This window comes from Ascaphus truei, chromosome 8, assembly GCF_040206685.1.
Source record: "Ascaphus truei isolate aAscTru1 chromosome 8, aAscTru1.hap1, whole genome shotgun sequence".
NCBI classification, from domain to species: domain Eukaryota; kingdom Metazoa; phylum Chordata; class Amphibia; order Anura; family Ascaphidae; genus Ascaphus; species Ascaphus truei.
Window position 1 is genome coordinate 66,580,170 of NC_134490.1, and position 18,185 is coordinate 66,598,354.

An 18,185-nucleotide genomic window follows, 5' to 3' on the forward strand; every position below is an offset into this window, starting at 1 on the left:
CCTCTTCGTTGTTGATGGTTTAAGCCAGGGTGCTCAACTCCAGTCCTCAAGAGCCCCTCCAACAGGTCAGGTTTTAAAGATATCCTAGCTCCAGCACAGGTGGCTCAATCAGTGGCTTAGTCGAAGACTGAGTCACTGTTTGAGGCATCTGTGCTGAAGCTGGTATATCCTGAACACCTGACTTGTTGGGGAGGGTCTGGATTTTAGAACCCCTGACGCAAGGGGTCTTCATGTTTCACATTTCAGGATTTTTTTTGTTCTACAATTCCGCAAGTAACCTAGTGAAGCCTGCACTTCTTTTTAAATATAATAAATAATTAGCATGTGCCAAGTTCACATTTTGAAATAATTATATTTGTGGATGTCTGAAGCAGTCTCTGAAACCTGGCAGAAAAATAAACTTCTAGTTCCATCTTATGTTGATTTTAAAGGCGCAGTCCAGTTTACATTTTGAAGTTGGAAAAATGAAAACACTGAGCTACAAAAACACCTTCTTGTAGTGGCCATAAAAATGTTTGTTGATGATCCTTTGATTTGTAACGTTAATCCCACAATCCCACAATCCCAAAGAGGAAAAAGCGCGATAACGGATAACGGGGGGAGGGGGGTATAGAATAAAGATTTGTAAAGAATAAAATGTATTTTGGACCTGCTATTTGAAACTGCTCATTTGTTGCTGTGCAATTAGCAGGGCTAAATTACCCTTGTCGACAGAATGGGTGGAAATTTCTTGGCTCGATAAAGTAGGGACATTATTAGTGCTGTGACCATAAACAGATCTTACACATTACTGTCTGTATAGTTGTTTTAAGGGATGTTCCCAACTGTTTATATTGATGAGAAACAGTTGTAAGGACTTTTTGTTTTCTAATCTGTGTCTGGTCTTTCATGTGGCAACCTTATGTGTCGTAGTTATTTGTAGGATGTTTTTTTTTTCCACTTTGATTTAAGTCAGCCCCCCCCCGTGCAATATTGTTTCTTTTTTACACAGGGACCACACTGGTTCCTGAGATACTGGTGAAGGTAGTATGTTTCTGTTCCCTCAAGGGGAATCAAAATGGTGGTTTAAATCTCACACCTTATGCGGGCCAATGGGCCGGCATGACGCCGGGGATTTTACATACCAGGAAGTACCTTCACCAGTAAGTATGGTGCTAAATAAATGTAACTTCAGCTCCAGGGACCCTCTGCTTCTTATCCGGCTTATAAAAAAAGGGAGTGATTTTATACCAAACTATATACACTAGTCTCCTATTATAGCACTCAAGATATCTCTAAATAAAGTTTAATATTTAGTGGGGATAACAACAAAAATTTGGTGCAAGAAACAAAATTGAAACACATGAAAATGAGAAATCTCAGTTTCTCATATGGAGACGACCTCTGCTCTTCTAGTAATAAGGGACCACTTGAATATCAGAACCCCGAGTGTGACACGTATAATAAAGTGCTCAACAACATACTATCAGGTCCCTATGGACATGCGTGAGTAAACCGAACAAACGCACAAACAAGAAATAATCATCTCGTGCCAGCATTGAGCTCTATATTAAGACCACAATAGAGGGTATTAACCACCCTAGGTCTATACAACGCGAGCACCAGTTTATGCACCTCACAATATCCACTCTCTCATTGATATAATATATTCTCACCTATCTTGATTACACTCTCCACTATTAACTGATGTTTCTTGCTTGTGTTTGTTCGTGTTGCTCACTTTGTTAAGTTACTCACGCATGTCCATAGGGACCTGATTTAATATATTGTTGAGCACTTTATTATACGTGTCACGCTCGGGGTTCTGATATTCAGGTGGTCCCTTATTACTAGAAGAGCAGAGGTCGTCTCCATATGAGAAACTGAGATTTATTTAATTTTTTCAATTTTGTTTCCTGCACCAATTTTTGCTATATCCACTAAATGTTGAGCTTTATTTAGAGGTATCTTGAGTGCTACAATAGGGGTCTAGTGTATATGGTTTGATATATAAAATCGTCTCTGATAGCACTCCCCTAATCAGCAACTGCACCATTAGGTTTGAGCAGTTCCTGCTTACATATTGTAAAAAAAGGGGCCTGGTGGAGGAGAAACTGCTGCTTTAACTCATTGACCTAAAAGGATGGCACAATTTTACATTATACTGTACTTGCAACTAAGGGCTACTCTAAGCTTTTGCCATGTTCTAATCTGTGACTTTGCAATAAGGTACAGCTGGAAGAATGCTCCCCTCTGATCATTGATGTAGGCCAGGGGTAGCGTACTCCAGTCCTCAAAGGCCACCAACAGGTCAGGTTTTAAGGCTATCCCTGCTTCAGCACCACTGTCTAAATCAGTGGCTCAATCAACGGCTGGCACTGAATGAGTAACCAGTGCTGAAACAGGGATATCATATGCTTAAAACCTGACCTGTTGGTGGCCTTTGAGGCTGGAGTTGGCCACCCCTGGTGTAGGAAAACATTGCCACCCTTAAAATACTTCCCAAAGGCTGTAAGAACATCTACTGAAAACCCAATTCAGATTGTTGGTTTTGAAATTGAAGTACTATACACCAATATATAGAAATATCTATTTTTTGGGGGGAGATTTTGCGACTTTCTATTTGTGGATCTGCTGCTTCCAGGGAGGGGAGGGGGGTGAGGGGGCTCCCTGGAAGCTGAGGGACCACATCGGCTCTCTGGATCAGAACCCTTTTTAGAGAGGAGGGTAGCAATATTTATTTCCCAGTGACTGCCATTGGGAGAGATGGGGGTCCCAGCTACATGAGCGCATGTTCATCAGGGCTGTAGTTTTTCTGCCACTGATCATCTGTGAGATAAAGCATAGCCCCCAAAGGAGATGCAGTTATTCCAGTTAACTTGTAATGCACCAACCCTATAAAGCTTCTGGGTAAAGTGGTTTTAATTGCCAGGTGAGAGAGATGATTTGTCTTAGACTATTTGGCTAAACTTGAGAGCAAATTCTGAAGTTAAAGTGTGTTAAAGTTTCTACGACAAGTTGCACACTTTTCTTAGAATGTAACTTTTTTTTTTTTTTAAATAAAACTATTATAAAAATATTGTCTGTTTGAAAAGTTAATTTTTAACATATAAGAATGAAACACCACTGGAAATGGTAGTTCAGTCATTGGATATATTCAAACACCCACTTTAAAGGTTCTCTACCTACACAATTGGTATGTATGGTTGTTGTGTTGTGTTGTGTGTTGTTTGTTGGTGTGGTGTGTTCCGTGCAATTATAACTATATCCATGTGATAGTTTGTCCTAAATTGGGGAAAGTCCAGTAAAAAAAAAAATGGTAGTAGCAGTTCCACAGCTTCTGGAAGGCTGAACCAGATCCACAGTACATCTAGAAGAAAAGCGCGTGCCACATAGCGTACATCTGTTTATAAAAATGTAATGATACAAGTTAAAAACCTCCAAGATAGGCACACTCACAAGTGTAGTGAAGAAAAATGCATTTGGGAGATAAAAATCTCACGATAGAGTAATGATCATTGGATCGGTTATCTCATGATGTAAATGACAGACGTCCCACTGGATCATCCGCAGTGCTCAAGATCTTTGACAGTTCAAATGACCTGGCACACAGCAAGTGAGAGTGGAAAGACCGGTAGGCAATGACTCGCACCCACACCATACAAACAATTGCAACGTTCCTTGTAGCTCAATGACTCACACATGACATAGCATGCAACACTGAGTACCTACGTGTTTCATCACAGTTCGTGTGATTTCAAATGGGGTCTTTCCACTCTCACTTGCTGTGTGCTAATTCATGTGGACTGTGAAAGATCTTGTTGAGCAACAGGAGCAACTAGAATAAATCAGCGGGGTCGTCAGTGTCCTTTTACGTCGCGAGATGACAGACGCAATGATATTGTGCCATTTTATCTCCCACATGCGTTTTCTCCCTCAGTATCTAGAGGTTTTTAACTTGTATCATTAAATTTGTATACACTGATTTAAGCTATGTGGCACATGGTTTTTATTGAATACATACATTATTTTTTTTAATCTGTTTCCTATCTTATTGCCTGTATTGTGTGATTATACATGCCTCATTTGTATTGCTTTGGTGGCTTAAAAGTTTCAACAAGTGGCCAAATATTTACACACTTCGTGCAGATACAGTTACCTGCAAAATAATAAAAGTAAGTTAAGCTTCTAATATGAGAAGGTTACATTTATTTTTTCAAGTTCTCACATAGGCCACAGAATACAGACACCGCTGATTAGTCATGACCGACTAAAGCTAATCTAACAATGCAATTTTAAAATAGGATTTGCAGAAGTTAACACCCAATAAAGGATATTTTTCTTACCTGAACTTCCCCAGAGCCGCAGCATTTGCTCGTATTACCTTTATCCCCCTCTGCAGAAGATGATGCCACACCAGAGATCCCATTAATCTTGGTAACATGCTCTCAATGAATTTGTTCCTGCCCTCATGTTGGGTTACCCAAGTTAAAGGAGGAATCCAAGAGTGATTTATTTTAAATGTAGCATTAAAGCAGGGGGCCTCCGCAGCTGAACCTGAATTTCAGCTCTTGGGACACCCTGCTTCTGCCTCCGCGGTAGCAGGTCCGACTGAGCACTCAGGGCATTAAAGTTTAAAGCTCCCGTGTCAAATAGGCCAATAGGAAACCACACTGATAACGTAGTGGCTTCCTATTGGCCTGCGGGATGCAAAACTTTAAACAGCGGACATATTGTGAACCCTGGCTGCCTAGGGGAGCTGCTAATGGCACCTAATTCGGAGGTAAATATCTCTGAAAGCAGGGGCTTCCCGGAGCTGAAATGAATGGGGTTCAGCTTCGGCGACCCCCTGCTTCAATTATACACATATTCCCCCCCCACCCCCCAATAAAATCCGACGTTTTAGATTGCCTCTTTAAGATTTCAGTTTTTGGGGTGGTTACTGCAGTGATACCTCCATCCCAAAGCAAATGATCATGATGTAACAAAAGAGAAGCGCACACAAATAAGATGTGTTCGAGTAGTAGATATGTGGATCAAGCTTCCAGTAGTGCTGATGGATGCCAATTTCAAAACCACCTCGTTATATCAGACAGACATCTGTGTTTCAGAGTTAGGAACATGAGGGGAGTCAAATGGCCTTTTTTTTATTATTATTATATATGGATGAACTCTGCCATCAAATGTGGGAATTCTAATTAAAACGGGGTGGTCATTAAATTGACAGTAATAATAGTATCTACAGGGTGCATCGTGGCAGCGGCAGTCTGCAACACAGCACAATGTGACACCGGAGCGAGTCACTGCTCTGATGTGAGCAGGTAACGGGTTACAAAGTATCCGGGACTGCCGCGCATGCGCAGTGAGGCCAGGTTTCTTGGAGACAATCTCCTCCTCTTCCGCCGGCGCGTTCCCCAGCCAAGTCCTGCTGTGCGCAACACGTGGGTGAGTCTGCCCGAGATCACCATGAACTGCTGCACGTCCGGCCAGTGCGAGGCCATGTCCCAGCCTGAGGTGGAGAGCTTCATATTTGGTGAGTGTCCCGCACACGTGGGTAATATGAGGGAGGCTGATGCCCTCTTCCTGTACCCAGCACACGTGGGTAATATAACGGAGACTGGTTCCCTTACCCAGCACACGTGGGTAGTATGAGGGAGACTGGTCCCCTCTTCCCTTACCCAGCACACGTGGGTAATATGAGGGAGACTGGTCCCCTCTTCCCTTACCCAGCACACGTGGGTAGTATGAGGGAGACTGGTCCAATTTCCCTGACCCAGCACATGTGGGCAGTATGAGGGAGACTGGCACATTCTCATCTGTATCAAGTGGTTTCCTGCAACTTGAAGGAAGGAATTAGCACTCAAGAGGACTAATTCAATTGTGGAAAAACATTTCATGAGACATGATCCTGTCTCATGAAATGTTTTTCACAATTGAATTAGTCCTCTGGAGTGCTGCTTCCTTTAAAATACAGGACACCATTTGATACTGATCGCTCTATTCAAGGAAGAGTCGAGTGAGGGCAACTTTTTTCCACAACTACATTCACCTATGCCTGCGAATGTGTTCTGTGCTGCCAAATCTAGAACAAAAAACAGATCACAGAATATGGGGTTTCTAGCCCAAAAAATGACCTTTTAAGTTAAAAACATCTGATTTAATAAAAACCTTGTATTTATTTTGTAACCCCTTGGCTAGCAGAGAGGCCGGTGTAGCATTGTGCAGCGTTAATATACAAAATGAATTAAAAACATTCCTATTGATCCAGGCCCTGCTCGTATTGTATGGGGCAGTAGGGGAAATACATGAGCTGCTGGTCACTCCTAGGACACTAACAGTAAATATTCCAGTTAGTAAATGATTCCATGATGAGTGTGCACTGTCCGGTTCTGCACAGATCTCCGCTGTTCAGGCACGTGATGTTGTCTATGTTGCACTTATCCTAACACAACTTCTTTGCCTCTGTACGAGACAGGCTGCGAGTTGTCCTGGAAAACCAAATCCTACACGTTTAAGGTAGATGAAGAAGACGAGTGTGAGCACTGCCTGTCCTTGCACACCGTAAGTCTGCCACGTTCCACGTGTTGCTTTCCACATTGAGTAACATGATCGACAAGGAGCTGTAATGTATTAAAGGAGCAATCCACTTGTTATTTTTACAGGTTTAGAACTGGAGGTCCGGCAGAGCTGTACAGCACTGTTTTTCAGTTCAGGGGACCCCCTTGTTCCCAAGATACTGGGGAAGTTACCGGTGTTACTTCCTGATTTTTATTTATTTTGAAAGGAATTTAAGTGCCTGTCCAATAGGAAGCCCCAACCAAGGATGTTGCAGCTTTTTATTGGTCTGGGATTTGGCAGCCATTTTCTTTCCCCTGAGAGTGATTTAAACCTGGTGACTTCACCGGCAAGTATCTCTGGAACCAGTGTGTTCATAGAGCTGAAAATAGGTGTGCTTGGCTCAGGGGATCCACATATTCCCAACCATGTAAAAATCACCTTTATTATAATAAGGCAACTTCTTAAGTGTGAGTAGAAATGCACAAAGGTGTTAAAGTTTGTTTTCCAAAAATGTTTTTTGCATGTTAACACTTTTGTGGAGTGAGCCTTTTTCCTGGTGAAATGTATGTATTTAGCAATTATGACATTTGGTAAATATTTATCTATATATCTATGAGACAAAAGGTGGCACTGTGTGCTCATTTCCATGCCATTTCCCAGAATCCCTTTCTGCAGTGGAAGTGCTGTGTGCTGTGTGCTGGGTGATAATGGTGAAAGGCGGGTTGCAGACCTGTCTAAGACATGCAAATGAGTATACAGTAATATTTCCATTTGCTATATGCTTTACTGTGGAGGATTTTTGTCACTTTTTTTACCCACCATAACCTTAATGTGCGGTGAAGACCTACTCTTAGTCTCAAACAAGCAGAGCCTGTGCTGATAAATATAGTACTGCCCACTCCTCTCCTGTGCTGATAAATACAGTACTGCCCGCTCCTCTCCTGCGCTGATAAATACAGTACTGCCCGCTCCTCTCCCGCTCTGATAAATACAGTACTGCCCGCTCCTCTCCTGCGCTGATAAATACAGTACTGCCCGCTCCTCTCTTGCGCTGATACATTCAGTACTGCCCGCTCCTCTCCTGCGCTTATAAATACAGTACTGCCCGCTCCTCTCCTGCGCTGATAAATACAGTACTGCCTGCTCCTCTCCTGAGCTGATAAATACTGTACTGCCTGCTCCTCTCCTGCGCTGATAAATACACTTCTGCCCGCTCCTCTCCTGCGCTGATAAATACAGTACTGCCCGCTCCTCTCCTGCGCTGATAAATACAGTACTGCCCGCTCCTCTCCTGTGCTGATAAATACAGTACTGCCCGCTCCTCTCCTGCGCAGATAAATACAGTACTGCCCGCTCCTCTCCTGCGCTGATAAAAACAGTACTGCCCGCTCCTCTCCTGCGCTGATAAATACAGTACTGCCCGCTTCTCTCCTGCGCTGATAAATACAGTACTGCCCGCTCCTCTCCTGCGCTGATACATACAGTACTGCCCGCTCCTCTCCTGCGCTGATACATACAGTACAGCCCGCTCCTCTCCTGTGCTGATAAATACAGTACTGCCCGCTCCCTTCCTGTGCTGATAAATACAGTACTGCCCGCTCCTCTCCTGTGCTGATAAATACAGTACTGCCCGCTCCTCTCCTGCGCTGATAAATACAGTACTGTCCGCTACTCTCCTGTGCTGATAAATACAGTACTGCCCGCTCCTCTCCTGCGCTGATAAATACAGTACTGTCCGCTACTCTCCTGCGCTGATAAATACTGTACTGCCTGCTCCTCTCCTGCGCTGATAAATACAGTACTGCCCGCTTCTCTCCTGCGCTGATACATACAGTACTGCCCGCTCCTCTCCTGCGCTGATACATACAGTACTGCCCGCTCCTCTCCTGCGCTGATAAATACAGTACTGCCCGCTCCTCTCCTGTGCTGATAAATACAGTACTGCCCGCTCCTCTCCTGCGCTGATAAATACAGTACTGCCCGCTCCTCTCCTGCGCTGATAAATACAGTACTGCCCGCTCCTCTCCTGCGCTGATAAATACAGTACTGCCCGCTCCTCTCCTGCGCTGATAAATACAGTACTGCCCGCTCCTCTCCTGCGCTGACAAATACAGTACTGCCCGCTCCTCTCCTGCGCTGATAAATACAGTACTGCCCGCTCCTCTCCTGCGCTGATAAATACAGTACTGCCCGCTCCTCTCCTGCGCTGATAAATACAGTACTGCCCGCTCCTCTCCTGCGCTGATAAATACAGTACTGCCCGCTCCTCTCATGCGCTGATAAATACAGTACTGCCCCTTCCTCTATCGCCACTGGGACCCTTATCGCTCTCTAAAAGAAAATTTATTTATTTTGAGAACAATGTATTTTGATTTACTAGTACTTTTTCAGACTTATTTTAACAAATTTATCGCAATATTATCGTGGTGAGAATGTTGATATCGCCCAACCCTACCTACTGGCAGGCTGTGTGCAATGCAGTATCTGTGGGAATAGGACTGTACAGTGTAAACAAAATGCAGAAACTAGTGTAAATAAATGTTTAGAAATACCTATTTGTTGATAATAAATATCATGCCTTTTGCAGATTAGTCTAGGGGAAGGTGTCAAAGATGAGTGCAATATTGTGGAAGTTATTGCCCGTAACCACAATGATGAGGAAATTGCTGTACCTGTCGCTAATCTCAAGCTCTCTTGCCAACCAATGGTAAGTAAATTCAGTAACGCCAACCGATGACCATTTTTGGATTTTATTTTATTGCTCCGTTAAAAAAAAAAAATGTCTCCAATAATTATAGATAGTAACCCCGCCCTTGTCCATCCCTTATGCTTCCTGTACAGCAAGGCCCCCGCTTTTCGGCGATCCGCCGACACGGCGGTATCGAGAAGGGGGCACGTCATGTCTGCGCTGGTGCAGAACGGGGAAGTCCAAGGTTGCGCATGCGCAGAACGGGTGGTTGCAGAGGGTGTGTACGCGCAGTAGGGGTTATTGCCGATTTGCGCATGCACACACGCCAAAAATCGCCGGTTCCGCTTTCCGGCGATTTTCGCTTTGCGGCGGGCCCTTAGAACGGAACCCGCCGCATGCCCGGGGCCCTCCTGTACTTCAAAACCAAACCCCTACTTTGGTATTAAGCTCCATGACACTAATTCCCCACTCCTGACCTCAAGAACTCCCAACAGGTCAGGTTTTAGGGAAATCCTGTCTTCAACACAAGTTGCTCAGTGGCTCTGTCATTTTGAAAATTGATCCCCTTGTGCTGAAGCCGGGGTGTATCCTTAAAAAATGAGCTTTTTGGGGGGGAGTTCCTGAGGACTAGAGTTGGGAACCACTTTTTTATGGGTAATTACTACCGCAATTATACCTCTAACTCCCAGTAGTCATAGTATAGTTATTACTGTGTGTTATGCATGAGCACTTCACAAAATCAGCATCGGGCTTATCCTTAGTTAAATATTTCTATAACTACTTATACTTCAGTGACACTTGTGCTGCTCCAGCAGAAGAGGCAGCTAGAATACTTAATATTATTAAGTACTATTATATGTATTAGCAAATATGAATGCATGTCGGCTTCGTTGATACTTCCAGTGTAGTAAATGACATTGCAGATGAAATCTGTCTGCCTCCCTTGTGACGCCTGGCTGCCCCCGTGTAACTCTCCTTGCTGATGCATTATTGATTTTCAGGTGAATATGGACTGTTTTGAGCTGCAGCCGCCTGTGACGTTTCGCTTAAAAACAGGCGTTGGTCCTGTTCATATTGCTGGACGCCATATAATTGGTAAGACAGGAGTAGGAAAAGTTGTCTGTTCAAAAATAATGCAATGTTTTCAAAATAAGTGGAACGTGCGGCTTTCATTGAAAAACACTGCCTAATTTTGTTGAGAAGAATTTAAAAAAATATATATTTAAAACCGTTATACCAAATGTCATTATTTTTTAAATAAATCAGTTCTGTGGTATTAGATGATACTTTCTGCATTTTTTTCCCCCTTTTAATTCATCGTTATGCCATTTTTAATGAGTTTTAAAGCATCCTTTGATTTCTATAGCAGGTTTTAACCCACCTCCCAAGCAGTGCAAGATCTCTGCAACACCTTCCTGTTTGGGATAATTTGTTGCCAATGCTCCCAGCAATGTGAGCTGTAAGCCAACAATAGATAGTTACGTTGGTAATATAAGGATACATTGTAGCTGCTGACTTATACAGCCTGAAGGATTGAAACGGAAAGGCGGCCATTATGTTAGGCACACAATCAGGATTTTTACAGATGTGTAATAGAAGCACCAAACGATTGCCAGCTTGGGTAAGAATGTAGAATGATACATTGTCACCTGCTTTACATAAACAAATAAGAATGGGACGAAGAAAATAAGGTGGGGTAGTAGTATTGCTGCTTTAATTAAAATCATTGAAACTCCTCAAAGGATGAACACAGCCTGCCTATTTATGTATGGGTTCTGTTTAGCGCGAACACTTTGGGAATGCTGATAAAGTGTGATTCTGCGCGGAACCTCCCATTGTCTTGTACAAAGGTCTGGCTTAGAAGTAAAAAAAAAAAAAAAAATTCCATTGGATCTGATAGACATTTCCTTTGATAAATCCGTTACCTTCTTGCTGTTTCTGTTTCACAGCTTTTGTGACATGAAATATATAAAGTAATGAAATCTGGGTGGGAAAAGTGACAAATAAGGGCTTGTAATATCCCAAACCACTAACCTTGTCCAGGCTGCCGGGCACTGATCCATCTGCCAGACTTTGTGATAACCGGCATGGCTATTTAAGGGGTATTTTCGCAACGATTATCACACGTGTGCTTTATCTGAGGAAGGGGTCGTGTCCCCCGAAACATTTCTCAGGAGTGGTCATCTCCGGTTCTCAATAGGTCAGGTTTTGGGGATATCCCTGCTTCAGCACAAGGGTCTCAATCGCTGGGTTAGTCAAAGGCTGAGCCCCCTGTGCTGAAGCAGGGATATTCTGAAAACCTAACCTGTTGGTGGCCCTTGAGGACCAGAGTTGGCCACCCCTGGTTTATCTACACACACGTACACACACGTACACACGTTGAGCTAGCAGGCTGGTAGTAAGAAAAAGGATTCATCTTCAAAATGTCAATGGAAATGACATATGTTTTCTGTCATTTGCAGTGAGCAGTAGTCACCTAAACCAATCAGACGACGAGGCACAGGTGGAAAAAGAAATTGTTCCTATTAAACCAGCAAACAAAAAAGAGCGAACGCAGTGAGCCAGCTTCTCCTGCCCAGGCCGCACTGCTGGGACTGTGCACAGAACGTCCCGTGTTACATTCTATGTAAATGTGGCACAATCAAGCACAGCTAGCAATATGCCAAAGAAAAGGGACATCGAGCAACATTTTGTCAAATATTTCAGCCCGTCGTACATAGTGAAACATTTCTAACCAATCTACAGTTGGTTCTTTTCTCTATAACATGATATATTCATGGGGCTCCCTCAAGGTTGGGCCCAAGGTTCAACAGTGCCATGTTTTTTTGCCTCTAGTGCCTTTATGTGCAACGCCATGTTATTGCATTACTTGTCCATTTTAAGGCGTTACACGTTATTACAGAAGTTTAATCATCAAAGTAGCGTTGGGAAATTAAGCTATTTTAAAATGTTAAAGCGGCATTTCATATTTGATTAAAGTGTCCACCTGCACCCTGAAAAATGACCATGTGTAATGGCGCGGCGAATCTTCAAAGATTGTCTGCCAGCCTCATGCAATAGTCTTTGAATCAAACATTTGGCGACTGGTTTCTCTGGAATTTTTATGTTTAAGAAGGTATCCTAAAAGGGACAATTTGTCGGTGTTTTACTTCACCTTTAGCCTCCCCCTCCCAATAAGGGAAGATGGGGAGGTGGGCACATTATTCAGAAGAATGGAGAAGTTTAGCAAAGTCAAACCGCCAGACACGTTTCATCTTAACAGGAAGAGAAACTAATGTCACACTTTCTTTTTTTTATATATATTTTATTACCAAAATGAGACTCGGACATCTAGGTTCTAACCCTTTAGGCATGATTGTCATTGGAATAATGTTGCCATTCTTCGCTTGATAAAGGGGAAGGACAATTTGTATTGGATAAGCATGGGATGTTACAGGGCCTGGGACAGTGTATTATCTTGTTCAAAGGGTACAAATAATTCATCTTTTCCCTTAAAGGATTATTGAATTTTTCGAATGAGACCAGTTTCTTTTCCTTGGCCATGGGTTTAGCAGCAATAATTGATAGTGATGCTCCAGTGTTTTTGGCAAACTCGTGTACATACTATAATCGGTACAAAGTTGGAAGCGGCTGTGTTCTTCTTTGTGCTTTGTTAGAACATATTGATTTTGTGGCAAATCTTTTGAATGGGAAATGCGGCTTTAAAACGTCCCTGACTGTTCTCTTATGATGCCGGTGCAAAACCGGTTGAAATCCTTTTTTCGTTCTGTAAGAAACAAAAGTAATTCTGATTACAATCACAAATTATATTTTTGTGTATAGTTTTAAATGAGTCACAGTTTTGAACACAGTAGTCTTTGTTTCCTACCAGGGAAACACAGCTATATTGTCTTGACTACAACAGCTATCGATAAACGACAAGATTTGTTATACGTGATATGTTTTCAATATTTTGTAAGCAGAATGTTGCATGTTCATTTTTAGATTTCTAATCTGTGCTCACATTTCTGAACCAGTGATTGTCTATCGGCTGTTGCCCAAACAAACTTGTAGTGTGTGACCTGTGCAGGTTGGCGAAAAGTTTTCGTGCAATAAATAGTGACACATTTTTCAATAACCTCTTTAGGCCTCAGTGCATGGAAAATATTTTATAACCCTTATTTTTCTGAGAGATGGAGCTGGTGCTCTGCAATTCTTCGAACATAATAGTCTACATTGGATGAATTAAAGCAATTTTTTAAAGTCACATCTGATATTAATTTCTGCATTACTGTTGATCATGATTTCCCATTCACCTGCAAATTGCTTGTATATGTCCACTTGTAATTGCTTAATCTGCACTTAAACAATTAACCCTTTTGCTGTCCTGATGTACCCTGTAACAGGGGCACATATGACAAGAGGGAGCCCCAGTGGTAAAAACAAATGGACTGCTATACTTCCTTTTTAGGTTGTGATCGCTACCCCAAGTGGTCTCGGGGTCCTGATACGGGGAGTGCTGCCTCTTCCGCCAGCAAAAAAAAAAAGCAAAGTCAAAATGTTTTATTTAAGAGTTGTAGCACTTAATGCTCACGCTGCCTAACCCGGACTCCAGTGATGCAAACGCAAGTGGCACTTCTTACTCTCCTTTTTGATTGCATTTACTGCTCCGTGGAACATGATCTCCCCCTAGAGCAGGGGGGCGCAAACTGGAGGGCGCGTGAGTTTTTTTGGGGGGGAGCGCCTGGTTACAGAGGCCCTGCTCTCTTTCCCAAAGCATTTAAAGTAAATGCCGGGAAGCGGGCGAGGCCTCTGTAACTGACTTACCTTGTCCGGCGCTGCGTCTCCATGGCAAAGAAAGCTATGGTGAGTAAAAAAGTAACAGCAATCCTCCACCGTAGAGCAAATAAAAACCCCACGTGTGAGCACATTCACACGTCTCAGGCAGGCCTGTAACCCCGCCTGTCCCCATTATCTCCCAGCATACAGTGCTTCCACTTGTACACACCTAATAGTGAACATTCATTGAAAACGAAGAGTTTGCGTCACGTGACCCCGCGGTGTCATTTGGTGTCGAGTTACCATGACGACACGTCTCTGGAAGGGCAGGTAAGTGTGTTTATTGAGGCCTTGCACGGTCCCCCTGGCATTTCATTTAAATGCCTGGGTTCACAGCGCGGCACCTCTATAACTGCCGCCCCCCCAGAAAATCTGGCGTGCGCACCCCTGCCTTGACACAAGAACAATAGTTGCTGCTGATAATCCATCAGTACAGAACCCAATATATACTTTACCTGCCATCAAATAACTTCCACTTGCTCGCTTATACGCCTGCACTTTATCTGCGTTCCCCAAAAACAAACCAAGTCCTGCTGCAGGAATCGCCGGGAGAGATATATTCACAATCGGAGCTGTGCGACGCTTTAGTCCGAGTTCGCAAAATGTGAAATTGACCTTTTTTTTATTTATGAAATAAAAGTCCCGGTTCAGTCAGTTTGCAAACAGTTCGCCACGCGTTGTTGGGCTGCGTTCAAACAATGGGATGCGACGTGCGCGCGCACGTTCTCCACTCTTGTGCTTTGGTGTGTGTGAGTTTTCAAACTGAAAACGACCGCCGGCGGCGAGTACAGCGATGTCACCGCTGCATTTGAAGGAGAGCAGCGAAGTTGTGATTTCAAGCGTCGGCCGCGTCACGTGCGCTTCGCCAGCCAATCACAAGCACACACACTTTGTATCTTTTTTTAAAATTAAATAGCTGACGTGGTCCCGCCTCCACGTTGGTTCATTCTGTCTGCTGGGCATGAGCACACATCGGCCAGCAGGCAGGCGCGGACCTGGGCAGGGCAATAGTGTTTAATGAAGCTCATTTCCACGATTCATTGGCATAACAGCGAGTGGTGGAAATGTGATTTGTGAGAAACTATTAGCCAAAGGTCCCCAACCTCTTTGTGCCAAAGGGAGCACTTGAGAGTTCAGGAGAGTGTGGCAGGAACTAACTAATTAAGAGCCTGGCATTTGGTGAAGCAGCTGATCTTGAACAGAGGACTGGTGTCGGGAGGAACGTCAGCCACGTCAGCCACGTCAAATGATTTCGTAACTCGCAAGTGACGACAGCGGTAGCGGTGGAGACTTGGAGTGGGTGAGAGCACGACTCGCCCAGCTCCCGGGAGTCACGGCGGTATTATTGTATCGTTCAATGTTTTAAACAGATCACCCTGATGTAAGCCTTCACTGCAGGGGGTCTTTTTGTGATAAAATAACCATTTTTTAAAGTACCATCTGCACTATCCTGGTTTTCCTCTTTCCCCTGGGTCCTGCAGAACTGAGTGCACATCCACCCGTGTTTACCAGAGTTTTGGATATGCCTATATATATATATATATATATATATATATATATATATATTTATTTGTAAGATAACAGTAATATAGACAGCGCCCTTCACCCACCACACCCAAATTGCTGTAGCTCTGATTAGATGTGGCAAGTATTTGCACCAGGTATATTAACTAATTAGATTAAGTTAATCAATGTAATATGGCATGAAACAAATAATTCACTTGCCTATAAATTGAATAAAAAAACAAAAAAGTGTGCATAAAAATACCAAACAATTTTTACACTAAATAAAAATAAAAATTGATTTGCAATGCAAATACCAAAAAAATGACACAAAAAAAATGTGTCATGGGACTGAACTAACCAAAAAATTACACGTAGAAAATGGCTCATTAAAAGAACAAAATACTAAACACATAAAACCATATGATGAATGAGCCAATAAGATAAATAAAAGGAATACTTAAGTCCACATATAGTCCATGATATGCAAATTACAAAAGTCCAGGCTGCTTCTTCTTGGGCTCACCAAACTCCCACAGTACCTATTAGAAAAAAGAAAAGAGAAGCGCCCGATCCTTGTGTAAAATCAGATGAACAAATTTAATATGTCATGGACAAGACAAATGCACACTTACAATTTGTCCGATAAAATAAGGCATATTATGGGACCAGCCCATGCACCAACTGAAGACTCCACGGTGTATAGGTATCCACAATGGTTCCAGATCTTGTGTCTGCAAAAAGCCGCTATCTCCAGGAGAAAAGTTCTTTATTGTAGGAGCGCTTGTTTGCAGCGTGCGGCCGCCAATCACCTCTCCTGTGGAACACCGGGACCCGGAAAGATCTCAACACACGTCCTCACGTCTTCACACTGGTGCCAGGAACTAGTCAGCCACCGTAGTTTCAATGCCACGTACCGGCATGAGAGGCACACCGCAGCTGTCGGCAGCACTGCGGCGAGCTACTCACCGGCAGATGGCAATCTTCTGGTAGCTCACGATCGACGTGTTGGAGACCCCTGATCTATGCCGTATTATAAACTGGTTGGCCAGTCAGTCGCGAGCACCCACAAAAGGCTTGGCGGGCACCACGCTGGGGACCCCTGGTTTAGCCCTTAGAAGTTCTGTGTTTGCCAGGAATCGTTTTTTGTCTAAAAACTGCAGGTACATATTGGAAAGTTTCTCAAATCTCGAACCGTTCAAAATAGCAACAGATGAAACAAATATTATTGAAGTCCCAACGGTGACGCCAAACGCAAAATAAATCAATGGGAACCAAATAGAAAAGCAATGGGGGAAGTAGTCAATACTTCCGCTCCGAACTCTTTCCCTGTTTCTTTTCTCTACGTGGGAGTTTCATTTATAATTAAAGAAGAAGTCCCACCTGCTCAATGTTTTTTTGATTACTCACCCGAGACAGGGGGGGGGGGGTCCCCCCATTGCTGGACACAGGATTTCCCTGACCTCAAAAACCAGCAAGATACTTGTGCCATGGATACAAAATGGCCCCAGGACCAGGATCCCACCAAGGGCCAATACAAAGATGCAACATCATCGAGATGAACCCACGGCCGAGTTCTATTCCCCCCTCGCAGAAATTACTAAACATTCAAAGTCTAGGGGGAGCCCAGTTGCTACTTTAAGGAGTGAGGAGCGGCTCAGTGAGTACGGACACTGATTCTGATGAGGACACTGAAGCAGGGGTGCCTGGTTCAATTCCCGGTGTCAGTTCATTGTGCCCTTGGGCAAGTCACCTATCTCCCTGTGCCTCAGGCACTAAAATCATAGATTGTAAGGTTGACAGGGCAGGGACTGTGCCTGGAACAATTCCTCTGTGCTGCATACCGCGGCTATACTGTAACAGTGAAGCTCTTTGAGTCTCTATATGGAATATAGTTGTTGTTGTTGTTATTAATATGTCAGACATAAACACAAAACGCTAATTGATTTTGACTTTTTTCCTCCCCCTCTTTTCCATTGATAATAATAATTTACACCGTTAGGCATTAATCACAGCGGTGGTGCTAAAATCTAGAGTCTGCCATCTTTAATGTGGCCCATAAAAAAATGTTATTGCATTTTGGTTTGTTTTTCTCAAAAAGTTTTAACAGCGTTTAATTAACGTTAGGTTTATAAACTTATTTTTAAGTTAGCCTCAAAATGCGAAATGGAATGTGTACTCTATAAACGTTGTATGAAACAAAATGTGCAATGAAATAACGTTTTTATTGTCCCATAAGGTGTCCGGAGGCAGACACATCTGTGATTTGCGATGTGATTCATGAACTACGAAGTGTCACAGAGACTGAAAGATTCATTTCTAATCCCACTGGATTCTGTTTCTTCTGGACCCGCAGATCGGTTGCAGGCGACCGCAAAGGGTTAATATAAAGTGAACAAAGAACCAGACACACCAGTACCCCACATAACCACAAGATGGCAGGATGCAACTATTTAACCTTATACACTTTTACATTATCAAATACACAACTGTGCCTGGCCAGCACCCCTCATGCATGTTACACCGCTTCCTCAATGACCTGCTTACAAAGGTGTTAAAAAGGGGTCCCCTGAACCTATAAGATTGAGCCCCTCTCCCAAGTACCTCGTAATTATATCTTTGGGGCATTATTACCATA

At 43.3% G+C, this 18,185-nt stretch overlaps 1 protein-coding gene across 1 annotated transcript; it reads left to right on the forward strand.

The window, feature by feature from the left end:
* The first annotated feature begins 5,356 nt into the window (after window positions 1–5,356).
* NPM3 (nucleophosmin/nucleoplasmin 3) lies at window positions 5,357–13,472 on the forward strand. Its single transcript, XM_075612418.1, has 5 exons — window positions 5,357–5,512; window positions 6,455–6,540; window positions 9,125–9,244; window positions 10,228–10,321; window positions 11,689–13,472. Exons 1-5 carry the CDS (start codon window positions 5,446–5,448, stop codon window positions 11,784–11,786), a joined length of 465 nt encoding a protein of 154 aa, XP_075468533.1. The 5' UTR covers window positions 5,357–5,445; the 3' UTR covers window positions 11,787–13,472.
* Window positions 13,473–18,185: the final 4,713 nt, after the last annotated feature.

Excerpts from the sequence above, each read along its gene's own strand:
- NPM3 (XM_075612418.1), top strand. The coding sequence starts at position 5,446 with ATGAACTGCTGCACGTCCGGCCAGTGCGAGGCCATGTCCCAGCCTGAG. Across the intron at positions 6,541-9,124 it reads ACTGCCTGTCCTTGCACACC|ATTAGTCTAGGGGAAGGTGT; the intron begins GTAAGTCTGCCA and ends TGCCTTTTGCAG. Across the intron at positions 9,245-10,227 it reads AGCTCTCTTGCCAACCAATG|GTGAATATGGACTGTTTTGA; the intron begins GTAAGTAAATTC and ends ATTGATTTTCAG.